At 40.2% G+C, this 20,568-nt stretch overlaps 1 protein-coding gene across 1 annotated transcript; it reads right to left on the bottom strand.

The window, feature by feature from the left end:
- Window positions 1–280: 280 nt before the first annotated feature.
- mpzl3 (myelin protein zero-like 3) lies at window positions 281–17,945 on the bottom strand. Its single transcript, XM_020644384.3, has 6 exons — window positions 17,544–17,945; window positions 13,176–13,342; window positions 7,536–7,749; window positions 2,945–3,101; window positions 1,478–1,547; window positions 281–1,192 (listed from the first exon to the last, which is right to left on the bottom strand). Exons 1-6 carry the CDS (start codon window positions 17,611–17,613, stop codon window positions 1,112–1,114), a joined length of 759 nt encoding a protein of 252 aa, XP_020500040.2. The 5' UTR covers window positions 17,614–17,945; the 3' UTR covers window positions 281–1,111.
- Window positions 17,946–20,568: the final 2,623 nt, after the last annotated feature.

A 20,568-nucleotide genomic window follows, 5' to 3' on the forward strand; every position in this document is an offset into this window, starting at 1 on the left:
AGTCCCACGACTGCGGAGACGACACAGATGCTGCCTCAAACTGTGAATGAAGCTCCCAGACTCCTCCAGCGTGCCCTCAGAGTTTAAAAAAAAAAAAAGGAAAAGCCAACAATATTCATGAAGAGCGCAAACACAGAGATGGCAGAGGATAGGAAACTGTGGCTGTGTACAATCAGCTTTACCAACAATTTGTCTCCGTTAAATGAACAAATATCTGGAAGCATCTCTTTAAAAAGTCATGATCATCCCCCCACAAAGCCACATGAACATAACAAAACCCTGCAGCCAAAACCAAAACTTTTATTTCAATTTACAAAAAAGAAACACATCCATTAACGACTGTATCAAAACGCAAATGTCCCCAAAATATGCAAGGTAATATGCAAGGTAATAATGTGACACACTTACTTACTGATGTTGAAATAATGACATAATACAGTAATGTACAGACACTGAAACATGTAGAAAATATATAAAATATCTTGCATAAATAGTTCTTAGTTGTCACAGTTAATGTCCAAAATCATTAACAATTTTTTGTTCAAATATTAGAGAAATATTCAAACAAAGACATCAACCAAAAAGTCATACAGCCGCTCATGTGACACACGCAATAAATTAGACACAAACAAATCTATCTCCTTCACAATAAGACAGTGACGCAAATAAATCATCCAGACATAAATATATACAGGTAGTGCTCCTCTGTGTGTTTGCATATTCAGGGTGAAACTAAATATAACCGTGTGCTTTTCCTATACACACAGAATAAACAGATCATTTCTCATAACGGTCTGCAGTGTCGGGTGCAGTGACCTCGACTTCTTCACAGCGCACTGCGATGAGAAAACAGTGGACTGACTATTAGGAAGACTTGGGACATTTTATGAGCTTGAACACAAAAAGTAAATCAATTTATTGACATATTTTGAAGTATAAATACAAAGTGTGAGATGCATATTTCAGACACATGCACATTATTCCAAAGTGGTTGGTTGACTATGGGAATTGGTTGTGAATTCAGTATTCATAAACATTCAATGCCTCCCATATTTAGAGCACCATGTAGGTCTTGATGCTGCAGTTGCATCATCCAACCAGCAGGGTTCCTCTAGCACTGAGACTCAGCGTAGCCTTCATCCACAGGGGGCCTCTTTGTGAGGTCGCTGTAACCGTTTTCATCCTCTGAGTCCTGGACAGACCAGAAAAACCTGACAGTCAGAAGACGCTCCACACAGATACAGACACAGACACACATGCACGCGTACATACACATACACACACAGACACAGACACAGACACAGACACAGACATACTCAAATAGATCCAGACACAAATCAACTTCCTTGGACAAATCAATATTTTATAAACCCTCAAGCGTGCGTGTACAATTAAATGTGAAACAGATCCAGCAGACATGTCTCATTTAGTTATTCATGGATTGGATAGTCTGGTGTAATAATGTTCTGTACTGTACCATGAGATATAGGTCACAACAGCTGGTCTTCTTTGCTTTGCCCGCTGGTGGGTGGATGCCGTACTCCTCCCTGGTGGAAACAGAGCGGGCAGTTTAGAGAGTTAGTCTTGACAATAATGAAACTCACTGTTAACCTGAATAGACTCAGAACGGAGGCTCATGAAGTAAAAAACTAAATTTGAATGATTTAAAAGGTTTCTGAAAAGAAATGAACAGATCAGGTGTGTGTATGTAAAAAATGTTCAATGAATGTACGTTTATCATTTTACAGCCGTATGGGTTGATGGATGGATGTTAGCTCGTCTTTATGTTTGTTTGTATGAAATCCATTTTCAATAAACATATTTTTGGACGTTTTAAAATGTCTGTGTTTTGATGGATGTTTGTATGATTACATTATTTTCAACAGGTATTTATGTTATTGGTTTTTTTTCAGGATAAGACTTGTGTAAATCAGTGTACTTCTAGTGATGAAAGATACAACAGGAAAGTACTTGGTCTTTTTCAATTCTGTGATTTTTTGAAATTTTCTAAATCCTTTTTTTTTTCGACATTGGTATAAAAAGCCATACATACATACATGAATGCAATTATGATTTTTTTTTCTTTTAAAAGCCCTTATTGGCCAGTATAACAACACTGACTATACAAATAAACTATATGCAAAATAATGAATAAATAATATAAACTTAAATTGAATAAACCTTGTTATATAGGCACATATGGGTGATAAAATTAGCCGATACCGATAGTCACATGATATGCTAATATCGGCCAGCCTATTAATCAGTAGGGCTCTAATATTTACACAAATCTGTAAAATATGTTCTGTTTAAAAAAGACCTGACTTCCATTTGCATTCAATAGAGTAAAGCCATTGTTGTTTTGGAAAATCGCAGATAAAGATCAAAAAGTTTAAAGTGAGCAAAGAGATTTTGAGCACGTTTTGCTGCGTAATTAAAAGAGTGGAAGAATGTCTGAAATAAACAAGAAGAAATGCATAAATAATGCAGCCACAGTGTGCTCTAAACAAACTATGATGAACGGACTGTTGTGAATAATTAAAAGACTAAATCAATGTGCCTGAACTGGAGCTGGAGCTCATTTGATATTTCCGTCCATGTACTTTATGAAAGCCGTTAAACATGTATACCAAAGGGCCGCTGGCTTGTTCTACATCAGTCACAAGCACAAATACCAGCTCCAATGTGACTCACACCACAGGGAGCCACGCTGCAACACTATAAACCAGCCTGTAGATCTGCTCAGTACTTGTTTATGTGCTGGGCTCCGTACTGAAAAGATAACATTTTTACAACAAGAAAACCAAACCTTTAATTCTAAATTTGTATTCAGCCTCCCTCAGATTAAAAATGAAGAAGTTTATTCATAACCATCAGAGCCTGCGATGACTATCATTACCCCCAGGAGACCCACAGCAGTGATTGGTTGAATAAATCTACTCACCCCTCCGTGACCTCTATGGGCGATCTGTAGCCCTTTGATTGGTTACGCTGTTTCTTGGGGCAGAGCATCCGCCCAATCAGAATGAGGGTGATGACGGCCGAGGGGAGGAGGATGAAAGCCAGCAGGACAGCAACATCGGAGAAGCGAATGCTGGGCGCTGTGAGAAAGGAGGATGTGAGGTCATTAGACACATATTACCAGGCGGTTTATGACCGCACACTCAGATGATGTCATGGCGCTCGTAAAAAAACTGAGGTAGTGCACGCTGTAATACGCTTTAAAGCTGTTCACATAATGGCATCCCAGCTATTAATATGAAAAAAAATACTTTTTTTTTGCCGTGTCTTCAAGATAATATCAGTTTCATGCAAAGTTTTTACAATATGTATAATTATACAAAATCTAATCTGAAATAAAACCTGGATTTTCCTTGTGCACCTGAGAATTTTACCTAAGAAATCAAATAAATCGATTGGAAGAACGAGAAAAAATGACATAAGTCTGTTACATGGGCCTTGATTGGTTCGTTGGCTTTCATTATGCTTAAGAGAGGGTATGAGAAACATCGTGTTTGCCGGAAGAACCGTCACCGTGAGGCGGAGCAGTCAGGATCTTTTTGGAGAAGAAGGAGCTTTTCCTTTAAAGAGCCCATATTATGCCCTTTATGGGGTTCATATATTTAATCTATGTACCTACTAAAGTATGTTCACAATAGCTAAAGTTTGAAAAAAGTGTCTGTTTTCATGAACTGCCGCTCCATATATCGGCTCGCTTCTGACTCTCTCTAAGGCTCTGAAGTGCCCACGTTCAGAGTCCCCACGTGTGACAAGTCTGAACTGATTGGTCGGCCTGTTAGCTCTGCTGTAATTGGTCAGTTGCTCAGCACGGTTCTCAGAAATGTCCCGCCCCTTTTACCATATTGGGAATGCAGCCACTTTGGCTCCGTCTGAGGGGAGCATAAACATTAGCACCTTAGGACTACTGTGCTATCGCAGGCTACGACATATCGTGGCCGTGCTACAGAAGTTAATGGACCTGCAACATGAGCTGCTGGGCTTGCCACAACGAGCCAATGGGCTTAGATCAGTGATCTCACACTGACAAGACGTCACACTGACAAATTTTTATCGAGGGGGGCTAGAACCGAGCGTTACATGCAGCTAATGCTACAGGTAACAGGAGGACGTAGGAGAAGCAGCGTTTCCGCAGTAGATGTGCCTAAACATGCACAGTACACATGAAAAACACACTAAAGAGCGTATAAAACCAGAAAAAGCGTAATATGGGACCTTTAAGCAAATATTATTGTTGACCAGCAGAGTAGGAGCCGGATTTAAGTTTAATTTATGTGCATCATCGGTTGCATTTTATTTGTTTTTTTATGTGCGCCCTCCGCAGGTGGTGAAGTCTGTGAGTTTGTTTGGGGAGCGCTGCTGGGGGGAAGACGGGTCACAGCGCATACCGTCATTGACCACAGGCTCAGAAGAGCAGTCATGTCAAACGTACAATTTGTCGAATTTTTATAGAACGTTTACATTAAAATATCTAAATTAATTCAAAAACAGTCTAAACCTATGTTATATTTTTTTTCTTAAGTACTTACATTACCTCAAATATTTCCAACAGTTTTCAAAGACAGAGAAATCCTTCATTTTATAGTTGTAACAGGATGTGTCTTGTCGAAGCAGCCGCCATGACAGACACGACATGTTTATCGTTGCCGAGGAAACAACGGATGGTACGTCAAAGACCGCTACATTCATACATGGGTCAATGACGTGACGCTCATTTTTTTGTGTCCATAAGGTTTAGTTAACTTTTAAAGGCTTAAAATTTAAAAATAAATGCACAAATGACATGCTTTCATCCTTTGTTTTGAGGACCTAGTCTAAAATTTATATTTATTATACATTTTTAGAGAATAATTGGGGTATTTAGGCAAAAATGTCTAAGTGGTGTAACCGTTGAAACTTTGTACCAAAGAATTAAACTTCCTTTAAAAAGGTTAAATTTTCATATAACACCCTATGAACTAGCCTGGCATAATCTTACAATAGAACTGTTCAATATTAAACAAAAGTAATGGAACATCATTGTTCTAATTATTTTAGGGAAATCGTGTCACCCAGTCAAGTACCAAATTGTCAACATGGTGTAACCACCATTGAAGGAGCCATTTTGTTAATATATTCATCATATCATGTGACAAGAAATTATATCACAAAGACGAACCCCTGATGGTCCTAACTGCTGCAGGCCAAGTTTAGCAACTCTCTTTAAAACATGAGATAATTTGACATTTTAAGGGGCGTGGTCAGATATGTCAAATGGTATGACCTCAGAAAAACATTAACAATTTATGATAATTATAAAAATGTGTATTCACTTTGAAAATTAGATTTGAAATGTTCACACCAGGAAATGTGCTTACATAGGTCTCAATGATAACGCCTGTCAAATTTGATTTGAAGTGGAAATGTCAAATGGTGTAACCGGTTACACTATTTGACTTTTATGACAAGCCTTTCTGTTAGAGGCCAAATATCAGTATTTTTTTTATGTTGATTAAAGTGGTGATTCATCCACAGCCTTATTATCAAGGGTCTAGGACAAAATGCCCTGGCATTTTGTAAATGTTTAGCTTCAAATTGCATATTTGTGTTCCATTTACTTACATTTATAGAGGTGCACTATGTAGTTTTGGTAGAGAAATGTGAAAGTTGGAGAAATTTACAGATTATGTGGTATATGTCCATCATAACTCTAAACACAAACTGTCCTCAGATGAAAATTTGGTCTCTGTAACACTGTTTGAAGATAAAATGCTACTGGAGAAGTTAAGGTGGGGGGCCCGCAACAGTGAAAGCGTAACTCTCCTGGTAACTTTATATCGCCAAACAGTGTTCCAGGGACCCATTTTATACTTTGAATAAAGTTTGTGTGTTCAGTTCAGAAAATATATCAAAGAATTGTTTCACTTCTCCAACTTTCAAATTTCACCACCAAATCTGCATAGTGCACCTTTAAACATGTATAATCTAATATATGCATGTATGCTGTAATATTGGCACCTTTGCATTTTAGATGTGTCGGCTATTAGGGGCCATGTGGTAGGGTAGGTAGTATCAGCATGTCACTACCTGGAGCTTGCTTGCCAAAGTCTGGTACTATAGAAGGTGGCAGTGCTGTGATGGCCATGATGTAAAGAAGGAGAGATGTAAAGTGTTGCCTGTGGGTATGTTATCCTTAGATTAGGGCACAAGTACCTTGAGTTTATTCCAAATACTGAAGAAATTAATTCCCCCTGAAGATTTTGGTCAGATGTTGTAATTTACTTAAGATATGAATTAATTAAGGATGCACCGATCCTGACTAAGACAGCTAGATCAGGTATCAGTAAGAATTTGCCGATCTATGAGACCCATCCAAAAGGCTGATCTATTCTCTTCAGTTTTATACTATTCTGTGTTTAAGACAAATGTGCTACATTACTGTCATCAGCGTACTGGTATTCTGTGCACTTTGGAAGGTGGAGCAAACATTAAATGGAGGAAGCTGACAACAATTTCTTCAAGAAACAATGGCCTTTGACTGTAGAAGCAGTATGGTCAGTTGGTGTAACTGATTTGCGTCAATTGGTGTAACCAGTATTTCTCATAAAAATATAATAAAATACAGGAAAATTAAAGTTGAATAAAAGTAGTCCTCTATTGCAGTGAAATAACATGTTTTTTAACAATTTTTACATAATTTGCCAAAAATTAATTAGAAAACAGAGGTGTTTACAGCTTTGTGGGTGTTTTATGTCATGTATGTTTGATGCACTGCTAAGAACATTTTCAAATAAAATGATTAAAACAAGAATGAAAATCATCAAATGTCTATGAAAGAAAAACCAGCCAATGTCCATCTGTACTCAGAATGTGTGAAACTTGTATTTAACCGTACATACTCCTCTTAGAACAGAAACACAAGGTTAAATCTGACGTCAAGCTGGCAGGACTTTTCTAGAAGATGAATGTTAGTGCTCAGAAATCAATGAGCAGCTTCTGACTCACATTTTCCCATCTACAGTAAAGATGCTTAAATGGGGAAAGTGGCTGCTGCCTGGTAAAGTGTCTTTTTTTGTCTTTGATGGTGGCTACAGAGCCAAACTGTGACATCATCTGGAGAGCTGGAGACCGGGTCAGAGCCAGCCACCAGCTCCGTAATCAGATAAAGACGGTATCCTTAAATGTCAAAAACTATTGATGAAGCAGCTTAAGAATCTCTGTCATCATTTGTCTTATATTTGTTGAATAATGATTTGCTTTGAAGACAAAATAAATAAATTAACTGTTTCAGGCAGAGACTGAAATTAGGGATTTGACTGACGCCAGCTTAAGATAAATAAGGAGGATTTTGAGCGACACATCTCCCAACGCTACTCAAAAGGTGTCCTAGACTGACATCATTAATGGTGAAAGTGATGATAATAGATCTCCTTTAAATACGTTTTACTTGCTTCTTCAATGGAAGGTATTTAATAGAGTCACACGTGATTAGATAAAGAAATTCAGACATGATGTAAACAAATAGGCCACACTCTTACCCTTTGGTGTGACACTGAGGACAGTGTGTGAATTCGGCGAGCCGTGGACGTCCGGAGGGTTCCTGACTGAGCATGTGTACGTCCCGTTGTCTTTCAATGTGGCGTTGATCAGAGAGATGGAGGCTTCCCCACGTGCCGGGCTTCCCTGCCATTTGATACGACCCATAAACTGACCCTCGAGTGGAGGGAACGAGCTTGAGGAGAAGTGGAAAAACTGGAGGGAGACAAGGAAAGAGAAAGATGTTATCCATTCAGAATATCAAACGGAAACGTAAAAAGGAGCACGTTAAGGGTCTGAAGCCTCCGACAGAATGCGTGATTTTTGAAATCTTGTAAGTTTATTGGAAGCCACACTGTGCAGGAAGGATCTCATGATGTTGGGTACAACATGCGTGTACACTGTGGGTTGAGGAACCCAGTGAAGCTTAGGCTGCGAGGCGAGTCAAAACAGCACAATTAGCATCATTAGCATCGTCAGAGTTGCAAATCCCTTCCACATTTTGTCCTTCTTGGTGCCGTCATGATAACTTCTGGAAAACAAGTCGTACAAACAAGACTTCTGTTGCTACATCTCCACAAGGTCTTGAACTTTGTTGCAATCCCTCAACTTTCTTTTTGGGTAACCCAAAATGTTACAGTCTGAACCCGGCATAACCAGGAAAAGCAACGCGTGAAACCGTAACTGAATGGCAGATTTCCTATTCAAACGGCGAATAAAAAGACAAGTCACTTCTAAATCTAGCAGATCATTTTGTGAGGAGAAGAGTCTGAAACAACAGGTGGTGGGACAGATGGTAGTGGGACGAGTTCTTTTGGCAATATTGTCAGAGGCAAAGTAAGAGGGCTCTCTGTTCAGACTATCTGAAGATAGATCTCATCGAGCACCAGGAAAAGAAATCCACATTCCAGCTCGATGAGAAAATGTGAACTTCAGGTGTCTGAATAACTCTTTTTTTTAAATCGTTTAGTTTAAGACTTACAACAGAAGTTTGTTCAATAACAGCTTCCTTCCTCCCACTCTCCAAAAACATGACATCCAGAGGACAAGTTTGTTGTGTGTGTAGGAGGAGAAATTTTAAGTTTATGTTTTACGTAGCAGTGTAAACTATGAGTGTAGAGTTTTTGTTTTAAATACATTTCATGACACTCTGGTTAGTCATCATCTGTGACTTGGAAATCGGTGAAATGGAGGCATATCGGAGGATTACATTACAAAAAAACAAATAGACCGATAGGTGTACGACCATTTGTACAATGTATTGTACCCCTTCTTTGGTTTTGACTTTCGACTCATCTTAAAGCTTCTGTTTGTGTTGATTTTGGCGCCCCCTGTGGACAAAGTTGTACATTTAAATCTCTTTGCCGATCTTGTCCTCTACATCATAAGTAGTTTCTTTCTGACAGAATATATCATCCTTTTAAGAGTCAAACATGTCAGTCATCAGAAATCTTAGTGTTGTGGAAAATGTAAATGAAGGTAATCAAACCTTTAGAAACTAAACCGGCAGCAGCAGTTACAAGAGTAAAAAAAATGACAATACAGAAACGATCATGCTTCTTCTTGACGGTCATGTTTGCCTTTAGAGGTCATATGAAGACATCACTATTAACCCAGTCTGTTTCATAACCAGTTAAAAACTCTTTACAGGAGCTTTGAATTAATGAAAGAAATGTGACAGAAGCCCTTTTCAGACTGCAAAAGCGCCGTAACTAAGCTCCGCCTTCGTCACGTCTTTGTACATTCATATTGATTCTGCAATGGCGTGATGTTGGAGTCCCAGTCTGTGAAGTCACACACCTGAAACTGCCTCTCCTCTGTTACTACCTCCAAAGAGGTGGGATCTCTTCGTCCGCCCATTACTCCTGATTCAGACATTCAGATTGAAGGCGACATGTCAAATATCGTGGCTTGAAACGTCAGTCTGAATAGAGCTAGAGAACAAAGAGAACAAGCATATTTTCTAGATTTAAAAGGATCCAACTTGTATCTAGATCTGACAAAAAACTCGCACTTGAAATAAGAAAAACAAAATAAGAAAAAGGCAAAGTTACCAGCGAGCTCTTTCATGACTCTTCCAATCGACATCATGTTCAGAGCTGCTCGAGTCGGATAAGGAACATTAAGACATCAAGAGGCTTTCAGATGAGTCGTTAGATAAGATCAGAGCTGCTTGGCCTTTATCTGCAGCCTCAGAGCAGTGCAGAAGAGAGATATTGATTTCTGTTAAAAACATCATGGATGTTTTTGATATAAGGCTTTTGATGCAGCGTTCATATAAGACCTGAAGGACCAAACACGCTGATGACATGACAACAGCTCCTGAAGTGAAAAAGAGGACAGCTTCTTCAGAACCTTGTGATGAAGGCTCTAGGATGTTTGTCCAAATTCAGAACCATTGGTAGCACAAGGTAAACCAGTATTATTCAGGGCATTTCACTATGACTATCTATTGGTGTCTACAGATTATCAGATAAACACCTCTGTTACTCCTCGCGTGCAATGAGTAACGCACGGATAAGGAATGGCGGTGTGACATTATCATCATTATGCCCCTGATCTGCCTCCAGAGGTAGAAACAGAGGCGTAATGGAGGATGACTGTAGCATTGGAGACGTCAGGACAGAACAAGCAGCAACAGTCTTGAAAAATGAAGCCAATGCAGAAGTGCAAAATCCTGCAGTTTGTGGAGTGTGCACTTGAGGCTGGCTGCAGGAACCTGCCTCAGCTCAAGGTCTGTAGTTAGGTTGACTGAAAGTTAGGGTGAGACAGGATTTCCATCATGGCGGCTGCTGCCGATGAGCCTCCGGAGCCCCCTGCAGGAACAGATGGTTGACGTCACTCAGGCTTCATCCGTTAATATTTACAGTGTACAGAATAGAGATGTTCCTGCTGTGTTCTCACACATCATGTCTCTAGTGCTTCCATAGTGCAATTTCAATTCACAGAATTATTGGTAAACCAATAATTATCCATTAAAAATGCAATGTGTGGGTACAATGGCGAGACTTTGTTAAGGCCCTGTTGCGGGACCGCAACCTGTACAGGGCTCAAGTAACAATATACAGAGCTTGTGATATGACTTTATGACTTTTTACACTTCTACATGTGGCTGCAGGAGCTGGGGATCAAACCCTGACCTTCCAAACGAGAGGCGACTGACTACCACTGAGCCACTGCAGCATAAAGGGCTATCGTAATTTTTCACCCTTTTTTTAAGTTGTCCGAGTCCTGTGCGGTCATATGCAGTTAATAAATCATTTTAATTTTGGCATTCATATAAATTATAACAAATATAAGAAAGCTAAAGTATGATCTTAATTTAATTAATTCATCACTTTGTACGGGTCAAAATGTTCCCTCACTTCCCTAAAAGGTGGCCAGAAATACTAAACATGTCTGCCTTGAGTCAAGAGAGTATAGTTACTTTCTAGGTTTACACACTACAAAACGTCAACGTGGGTAAATCTACGGCCCAGAATCAGGTGCACAAACACAGACAATGATTCATTTTTATGGTTGAACCACAGTGTGTCTATCAGCTGGATGTTTATGACACTGATTGTAGGCATGGCAGAGATAAACAGGGTTATCTCTCTCTGCACTGGTATTCATCCAATTTGAGGACTGGACAGCCGCTTGAAGTCAGTGACCACAGAAGAGTCTCCTGGGTCTGGAAACAAACCTTACAGCAAATGAACCCTTTAAACTTGTGGGGAAAAAAAGCTGCGACACAACAGAGAAGGATTGCTTTGAAATGTGGCCACATACTCCATAAATCTATTCGATCATTTGGACAAAAGCTTCCAGTGACTCGACAAACGTAAAAAAAAAAAAAAAACAGTGCCCAGATCATCATAAAAAGATTTATTTTTAGCATTATTCAGCTAAATTCAATTGCCAAATCCTCCAATTACCATCAGCTCCCACCGATATTTGATTGAACATCCAGCTTCTCGTCTCCAATCTGCAAAATTAATTCTCATCAGGAGCGGGGGTAATTATGCAAGCCACTGAAGCACTGCAGCAATTCAGACTGACACTAAAGCTTTGGCAGCAAAATGATATTTTCTGATGGAGCTTTTCACATGCTTATTCATGGTCTTTCTCGCCGTGATATACGGCCGGGGACACACAGACCAACAAAGCAGCCAAAACGCTAATGAAAGTGGATGGAAAGTAAACGAAGGCTTAGAATTAAAAAAATTAGAAATTCAAGACTTAGTTCCATCTGTAGACCAAATCAGGAAAAGTGCCACACTTTATTTATCCGTTATAAAGAGAACAAAAAAGTTAGGCTGGGTTTAAAATATGTGCATGCACTGGTGTGGCTTAGCTTCAGGTAGCATGTTGACACACCTTTCACAAATACCTGCTAAGCTTTGTGAGGTAATAACACGCTTTATGCTGACTGAACCACACGTGTAACACTCTGCAACACCCTCCCAGGAAGTTCTCCTCTCCACCTCCTCCCACTACATACTTTAAAAAGTAGACAACTTAAGATGTTAATGACTAAACCAACAGCACTCCATATCAGCGGAGCCACAAAACATTAGCCTCCACTTAACTCTGAGTGCTCCTATAGGAAATGATGCCATATAGGGTTGCAGCTACCACACTATGGATTCCCCATGTCCAAATGCAATTACATAGAACCGCACTGGAGGGCTATCTTCAAACAAATGGTACAAATGGAACTGCTTAAATTATGCGGTGGACTTTTAGTGGATTGGTCACTGAAACTGGACCCGGAGCGTGCAGGGTTAGAGGACTGAGTGCAGTTATGGGTCGAAAGAGACATCTGAATGCATTTTGAACAAGACCACCTAATCCACAACATAGGAAAGGGTTATTATGGTAACTGACCAGCTGGGGTTTCCTGGGGAGGTCACGGAAAGACACAAGAGCTGTGCTGAAATGTGAGTGGGTAAAAAAAAACTGGGAAATTCCCGAAGAGAGAGGCTGGTAAATAAAACTATCTGGTGTTATTAATGAGGCTAACCTTCATGCTGCAGGTGCACATGTAGATATTTATGAGGTAAGCTACAATGCAAATAAGCCAACCACATATTCAAATAAGCAATGGAGGTCACATACTTCTAAACGGCAGCCTGACTGAGGCCCCGTGTCCACCTTACCTGAGAAGAAAAGTGCTGCACGTCCGTCCTGTCTCTACGCTGTATTTACTTTTCCTGTAAAATGTTTCAAATGTCTTATGACCCATTTACCAATTTTTGTGACTAATTTAAAAGCTTTGTTGAAGCTAAAGGTCCAATCAAATTCATCCCAGCGTTATGGTGTGCCTTCTATCTTGTGACTGTACCTCACAGCGGGAGACTATCACAGTCAGTCATGTGTTCTTCAACAGAATCACAAAATTGACAAAAACAATAATTATGTGCGCAGAGATCACAACAGTTGAGTGCATGCAGTCTGTGGCCGTGCACTAATCACAGGGAATAAACGTCCCCACCCCCTCCCACTCACTCGAGGTGTATTCTCCGGCTGCGTTCTTGCATCATCTCAAGTCAGAGTGATAAAGTTGGCTGTTTGGCTCACCCAGAAAACATCCGGCGTTTTGTGAAAGTGTGAAAGCAGCTTATGAGACATTTCAACCTTTCTTATAAACGTCTACTCACTGTTTGTGGCGGCCCTCCACTCTGGGGCCTGTAAGACCAGTCCACGGTCATCTTACTGGTCGGCCTACTGGTTGAAGTGAAAGTGCAGGACAATGTGACGGTCTCCCCTCTGGATGCATGGAGCTCTGGGGGGGTCATCACTGAGATGGAGGAGACCGAGGAAGGAGCTGCAGGAGAAATGGACAGAAGACACAGAGGACAGTGGTGAACAAATGGAAAAAGAAGAATATAATATGAGGGGGTTTAAACGTTTAGAAGAAGAATGGGGAAAAGAAAGTGTGCTGTAGGCGAGGCAGAGAAAAAGGAGGTGCTGGTTATGAATGACATTTTAAACACATACTGTAAGCAGAAAAACAACCTGAAGCATCAATAAAAGCAGCCACCTTGTGTTTACACTAAAGTGCCAGCACAGCAGATTCCTTCAGGTATACACTGGAGTGAGAAGCATACTGATAGAAGTTTCTCACCAGCCTGTCTTGTTGTATTTGACAGGTCTGCTCCACATCTGTCTATCGGGGCGGGGGGGAGAGGGGGGTCTTTCCACTACATGTAAAGCTATGTGTCTGTAGATGCTAGCTCATTGTTAGCCCTTTATTCAGACTGCCAAGGGAGGCCCATCAGATCCCTGGGAGAGAGTCTGACTGTAGCCAAGAACACAAACTGAACACTGACAGCTTTTTTAAAGGGGACATATTATGAAAAATCCACTTGTACAGTGTTTTTGAACATATATTTGGGTAACCTGAGTGTCTACTGAGCCACAAAATTTAAAATAAACCCATCCAGTCCTTTGTTTGTGGTCTGCGTGAGTCTTACAACACAGAGAAAATTGCTCCGTTTCAAATTAGCTCCCCTTGTGATGTCACAGTGGGATTCTGGTAAAAAAAAAATCCCCTCCCCTCCCCTGGTATCTCCACTCATGGACTCCACCCCCAGCCTAGAGCAAAACTTTTGTGCAGGTCCACCATTTTTATTCTCGCTACAGAGGAGTGATGTCTACCGGGAAGACTCAGGGGGGGTTCATTGCATTTAAAGAGACACACACACCAAAACGGAGCGTTCTGAGAGAGCTGGTTTATACAGGGTCACAAACCTCCTCTGGTGCTTGATTCATGTTATATTTTGACCAAAGCACAGCACAGATGTTTCATTTAGACCACAGGGGACTGTTTGAAAAGATGGAAAGGGGGATAATATGTCCCCCGACAGCAGTTCCAGGACAATCGAATAACCAACACTCTATAAACACATATCTGTATTTTAACGCTGAATCTGGAAGCACAGTAAGTGATTTTATAGTTGTTCTGGTTTCTCTTTGAGGTCTGTGTGCAGCCTGAGCACAGCTTGAATGGGCCTTTGGCTGAATGCTGGAAAACAGTATGTGGAGGGTAAAAGAGATGAAACACATTGGGTCAAAATACACTTCCCCCAACACATGATATAATAAAACCTCGGTTTAGCTTTTAATTCATCTCTATTAGTAAAGGAACTTTGGCCCCGAAAAGTTGAGATACCCTTACCTGAGGAAGAACAAAGCAAGACCATATTTTTTCATAGCTTCAATATGTCTAGTTGGATGGTTGTATAAAAATGTTTTACTGCAAAACTCTGGGTTTTGTTTTTTGGTTGTTTTTTGCATCTGTTGTTTGTTGCACCTTTTCAGTTTTTTGTCAAAAACAGAAAAGAGTGAAAATGAGGGCTTCTCTGAAAGGGACAGCTCCTGCCTGATCACATGTTTCTCTGGAAATCAAGATCAGCATGTCACCGAATCTGGACTGGATGTAGGTAGTTATTTATTAAAGGTAAGAAAAGTTTTTATCAATACCATTTTCAATTGTTGAAATATACACTCTTAAACACACCTGTAGTTTAGGAGAATATTGAAAATTGAAACAAACATTGAAACGGTATGTAGGATATCAAAGTCTGTCATTTTTTAGGTAAGAACACCAATCATCAAAATCGTTTTTATCTTCTTCTATAGTCAGATATCTCCATGAGTAGATGTCCTCTCTTTGCTTATACTCCACTGTAGGCTCTCATGTTGCTCGTCAGACACAGAAAAGAAGGTCTAGATGCAAATCTCCTCGTTTCTTATCCAAATAGAAACTTTCTCTACAGAAAAAAGACCAGAAAAAGTGACTTTAATGGCTTAACTGTTTTAAGATGATAACCAATCAGTCCAAGGTTTACTAACAAACTGACAATGAGATGATTTCATCAATGGGTATTGTTAGTTATCCTAGCTATGTGATAACAGAAAGTTGTACTAGTGACACTAGTAGATAAAGAACGATGGATCAATTTACCAACTCAACTGTGAAGTGCGCATGTCCAGTAGTCACATCGGAGGTCTTGAAGCTACCTGAAAGTTGCAACTTTTGTGTTGTTCGATGTAAAACAAAAACCACAAGTCTCATAAAGATGTTCAGACGACAGGCAGCGCTGTATCCATCACAGACACATCAGCATGTTGCTCGAGGCAGACGCTCAATGACAGACTTTAAATGAGTGCAATTCCTGCTGTAATCTTCACCTCGTCCAGACCGTCTTTAACGCTGAGGCCTCATAAACGAAACCGTTAACGGCGAGGATGAGCCGCTGACGGTTTACATTTTTCTATTTTAAATGTTTCTTTTTGAGGGACTTTTAATTTGCCTTCATTTTAGAGATAGGACAGTGGAAAGTCAGAAATCGGGGAGAGGTGGCACAGTGGTTAGTGGGCGTGCCCCATGTAGGGAAGCTGTAGTCTTCCAAGCGGGCGGCCCAGGTTCAAATCCGACCTGTTGCTCCTTTCCTGCATGTCATTCCCTACTCTCTGTCTCCCTGATTTCCAACTCTATCCACTGTCCTAAGTGGACACTGCCACTGTCCTCTCAAATAAAGGCACAAAAAGCCTAAAAATAAATCCACCATAGTTCACTTATGTGCAGCTCCACATGCAGCTTGCAGGGTGAAGTGGTGTGTGAGTCTCAGGCAGCTCAACACGCCGTGCTTTTTTTAAATTAGAAGTTACAATCACGAGGCTTCTCATGTAGACAAACATTACTTTGAACATCGTTAGAAATGGATGGCGTTTAAATAACATAGTTGTGTTAATGTGCAAGCCAGAAGTGTAGAAACATGTCGCTCCACCTTTCCTCCTCTTACTCCATGTGTGTGTCACAGCCCTCCATTTCATCCAATTACTTGTTTTCTTTTTACAATGGATGAAACTAAGGGGGAGAAAAAAAACACCCAGTGGGTAAATAATCTGAAACAAAATCCCCCCCAAAAAAACACGATAAGAACAAAGTTTATCTTGCAACAAAAGGAGTTACGGAGCTATCCTGCGATCAGGCCGATTCATCTGCAAAGACCTCGGGGCGAGCAAGTCGACAACATGAACAAAGCTATCTGTACATAAAAGCAGAAATCACTCAGAGGAGCCCTGAAAGCTGAACCTTTCATGCACTTCAAGACATGATAGTGTCAATGTGGAAATTAGTGGCAGGGTCCAAATTGGCAGCTCATCATTGGTCGTGTTTTCACTTTATTATCTACAAGACGTCTGGATAAAAGTCAGACTGAAGACTATTTCATATCTGCACGGATCTCTCAGTGAGATGTCGACTCGCCTATATTTGGACACTGTGCTCTAACTTAAAATAGTGTAAGGAAAACCATAATGATACTAATGTGCTCCAACGTTTCCATGCTGCCTGTGTGCCGAACCTAACCAGATAAAAGCACAGCAGGCATTCCAGTATGGGTGTCTCATTCCCATTCCCTCAATAACAGGTCAAAAGCTTTAAGAGAAAAGCAAACATCATGGCCACAGTTCAGAGGAAAACACTTGGCAAACACACTGCACTTATAGGAGTCACAATCCCTCAAAGCCTGTCACTATTAAAGGCCTCTTTGTCGCCTATGCACTTTTTACCCATTTGATTTCCAACTTAGTTAAATCATGATTGAGGAGCATTTTGAATGGAAATGCACCTGAGGCTGAGTTACCTTTAACTTCTTTACCTTGTGTGTATTCTCATGGCTCTGTCTGTTCTTTGTCCTGTTTACTGCAGCTGAAATATGAACTGGTTTCGCTGTTCCTCAAGCAGGGAGACAGTTTCAGTCTGAAAATAACAAGTGGCAGCCTTATACCACAGCTCATGTTTACAGAGCTGTTTCTGTGTTTCAGGAGGCTAGACCTGTCACCTGGCACTTTTACATACGGAGAGTTTAATTACACGTAAGTTCACGCGACAGGAAAATGTATTTGATGCGTCACATTTCGACATTTACAGATAAAAACGACCAGCAGACTACAACAGCAGCCGCAGACGAGGCTCCTCTCTGTTTAAAGAGCAGCTCTGGGCCTGTTTTACTCACCCAAAAAGGAGACGGAACACAGCAGCAACACGACATCCAGAGCCGGATTCCTTTGGCACAGTCGACGCATTTTTAAGATGTGAAAGCGGGTTCACTCAAACCAAACAACTAAAAAAAAAAAGGGGGGTTCAAGTTCTGTCAAAGCCTTGGTACAGTTCCGTCCATAGTCTATGTTTTCATGACTCAGAGTCTCCGGGGCGGCTGCAGACGATCCTACCTGACAAACAGGTGTTTCAGGAAGTGGAGCTGTTGGGAACACTGGGAGTAAAACAACGCGTTTTTTTTTTTTTTTTAACGTTATGCCTGAATTATTTTGCAAGAAGTGAAACACCCTGACGAAAGTATTTGAAAAGTAGGGATTTAAATCGTCCAGCTGCTCGCAGCAGTGAGCTGTGGGTAAATGATTAAACTGAAGGGATGCACCTCTCCCACATTTCTACCAACTGAGTCACCTTTTTTAAAATAAAATAAAAAGAAGTTGTAGGCCTACTTCCCAAATAACAATATCAGCCTATATCTAATTTTACTCAGTCTGTGTTCGGTTAACTTTCACGTTTTGTTTTTTACCAGTCCTTAACAAATGTACGGTGGATGGGAAGTGCCAAACAAAATTACAAAGTGCGAAAAACATTTACAAAGCTTGAGGCAAATTCACATTTTGGAAAATACATTTTGAATTTATGAAACAAATTTACAGAAGCCAAACAGTTTTACACAAGGCAAATACATTTACATTTTAAGAACCCCCCCATAGAATACACAACAACAAAGTCCATATAAAACCCAAACGATGCCAAAATAAAGCAGATGTAGAGAATACAAGTAATGTGAAGAATGTTGATTATGTACATTTATTCATATGATCATGCAGATGTATCTGAAAATGTGTGTGATTGTAGGAGGACTTATAGAGATAGATACAACTTTTCCTCCAGCTGTCGTCACTCAATCTTTAATGACAGCTGGTGTGCATCAATTGTGCAATGTGAAAAAAACATGTATTTAAATGCAATCCATCCAGAGGGCTGCATCATTAAATCCCCAGATGACACAGCGACCCTGAGCTTAATGCACAGAGACAGCCGTCCTTCTCATTATCACTCTGAGGTATCTTTTTTTAAATCCTGTGGGAGAATCTGAAGTTTGCGCTACGCCCTGAAAGGCCAAATTTTGTCCTCATATCTTTGCACATTACAGGAAGCACTGGTCCGGATATTTTCATGTTTTTTTTTTACCATGCAAAAACAAAAATGCTGCTTCTCTAACATGACTAAGTATAACTTCACAACTTTTCTCCAAGGTATTGATAAGATGCTGGTGGGGGGTTTGGGAAGGGGATAGTAACTTTGGAAAACCACTAGCCAGAGTTAGAAAAAAAGCTTAAAGGCAGGGTTTGTCATTTCCTCCAGATCCACTGTTTAAGATTTTGGTTGAAATTGAAGTGCATGTAAGTGAGGGACGTGACTTTTGAGGGAATACTATTTTTAAAATCATGCTAGATGTTGAAAATGACCAACCCTGCCTTTAATGACTAGCCCTGAATTCAAGTACTGCTGAAGATAATGTAGTAAGATAACATGAGTCATATGAGTTAATGATGAGTATCATGAGCATGAGACGTCCACACACATATTTTCAGTCGGCATACAGCTGAAATACTTAATATATTCTCTTTGCACATCCCCATCCCCTCATATGACCCTGGAGGCCTGAGGCCCAGCATGTCCCTTATCTCCCCAGCCAGCCTCTCTTTAAAAGCAGGGACGCTCTAGTGGGACTCCCCTTCTATTTGGAGGCACATTACTCTACTATCCCTGTCCCCGATCTCCTGTCTCGACTGTCCTAATTGTCTCTAATGAGAGAAGGTATTTGTTTTTCTAGCCAACGCTCTGGTGTAACGTTTTATCTCTCCCCTTCATGTTGATACAGAGTCCTTCTGAAGTGTATTCATGTCTTTATTGGGCCTGGATAGTCGGTCCCTTCCTGACATCCATCTGCTCTGCCAGGAGCGTTTCCTCCACCGTGACAACAGAGCTGCTGGAGTCTCGTTGCGTAACCTCGTTTCATTTTTATGACACATCAGAGGATGTCGAATAAGAGCAGCATCCTTTATCACTCTACCAAGACATCATTTGGAATTTTTACTAATCAGAGCAAATAATCCTGTTTTTTTTTTCCTGAAAAAAAGTAAAGAATTAACTAATTTAATTTAGAGTTGTTGAGTTTGAGGGAAATGGTTATTCCTTTCCTTTTCTTATATATATATTCTTATACATAAGAAAAGGAAAGGAAACCTTATTTTTGGGTGGAGGTAGATTTGGTTTGACAGTGAGTGAGTCGTCCTCCTTTTAGAAACAAGCAATAGGACAGGACAAAACATGATAATGTGCCGAGATCAGTAAATAATAATAATAATATATTGAAATTGTGTTATGTCTTGTTCATCTCACTGACGGCTGCTGGGACAAAGCTGTACTTGTATTGTTTAGTTTTACAGGATGTTACTTTACACCTACGGCCAGATGCAAGGAGCTGAAATTAATGCTATAAATATGAAATCATTTAAAGTGCACTCAAAGTTAAATCATTGCGTTAATATTCTACAGACGTACTCGTGTGAGAAATGGACAGAGCAGTGACATTCAGGTGTTGGTCCTGTTGACCCTTTTCCATAACAAAGAAACGTTTAGTCATTACAATCCCTTAGTTACATCTGACTTACTGTCTCACTAACTTATTGTCTTATTTTCATACTTCCTCTCTTCCTCATATACCTTCTTACTTACAAAAAACTTTATTCCCATGCTTACTCACTTGCATACTTTTATGATATTTACTTACTTAGTTACTTACAAACGTACTAAATTATTCACTTTTTTTATTATCAAGCTAATTTACCTTCTTACTTAAGTACTTATTTCCCACACTGGCTTTGCATACACTTACACTCACATCATGCGTACTTACATGCATACTTGGGGGCGACTGGCTCAGTTTGTCGGTAGCCTCTCAAGGTCGGGGGTTC

Source organism: Labrus bergylta, chromosome 11 (genome assembly GCF_963930695.1).
Source record: "Labrus bergylta chromosome 11, fLabBer1.1, whole genome shotgun sequence".
NCBI lineage: Eukaryota > Metazoa > Chordata > Actinopteri > Labriformes > Labridae > Labrus > Labrus bergylta.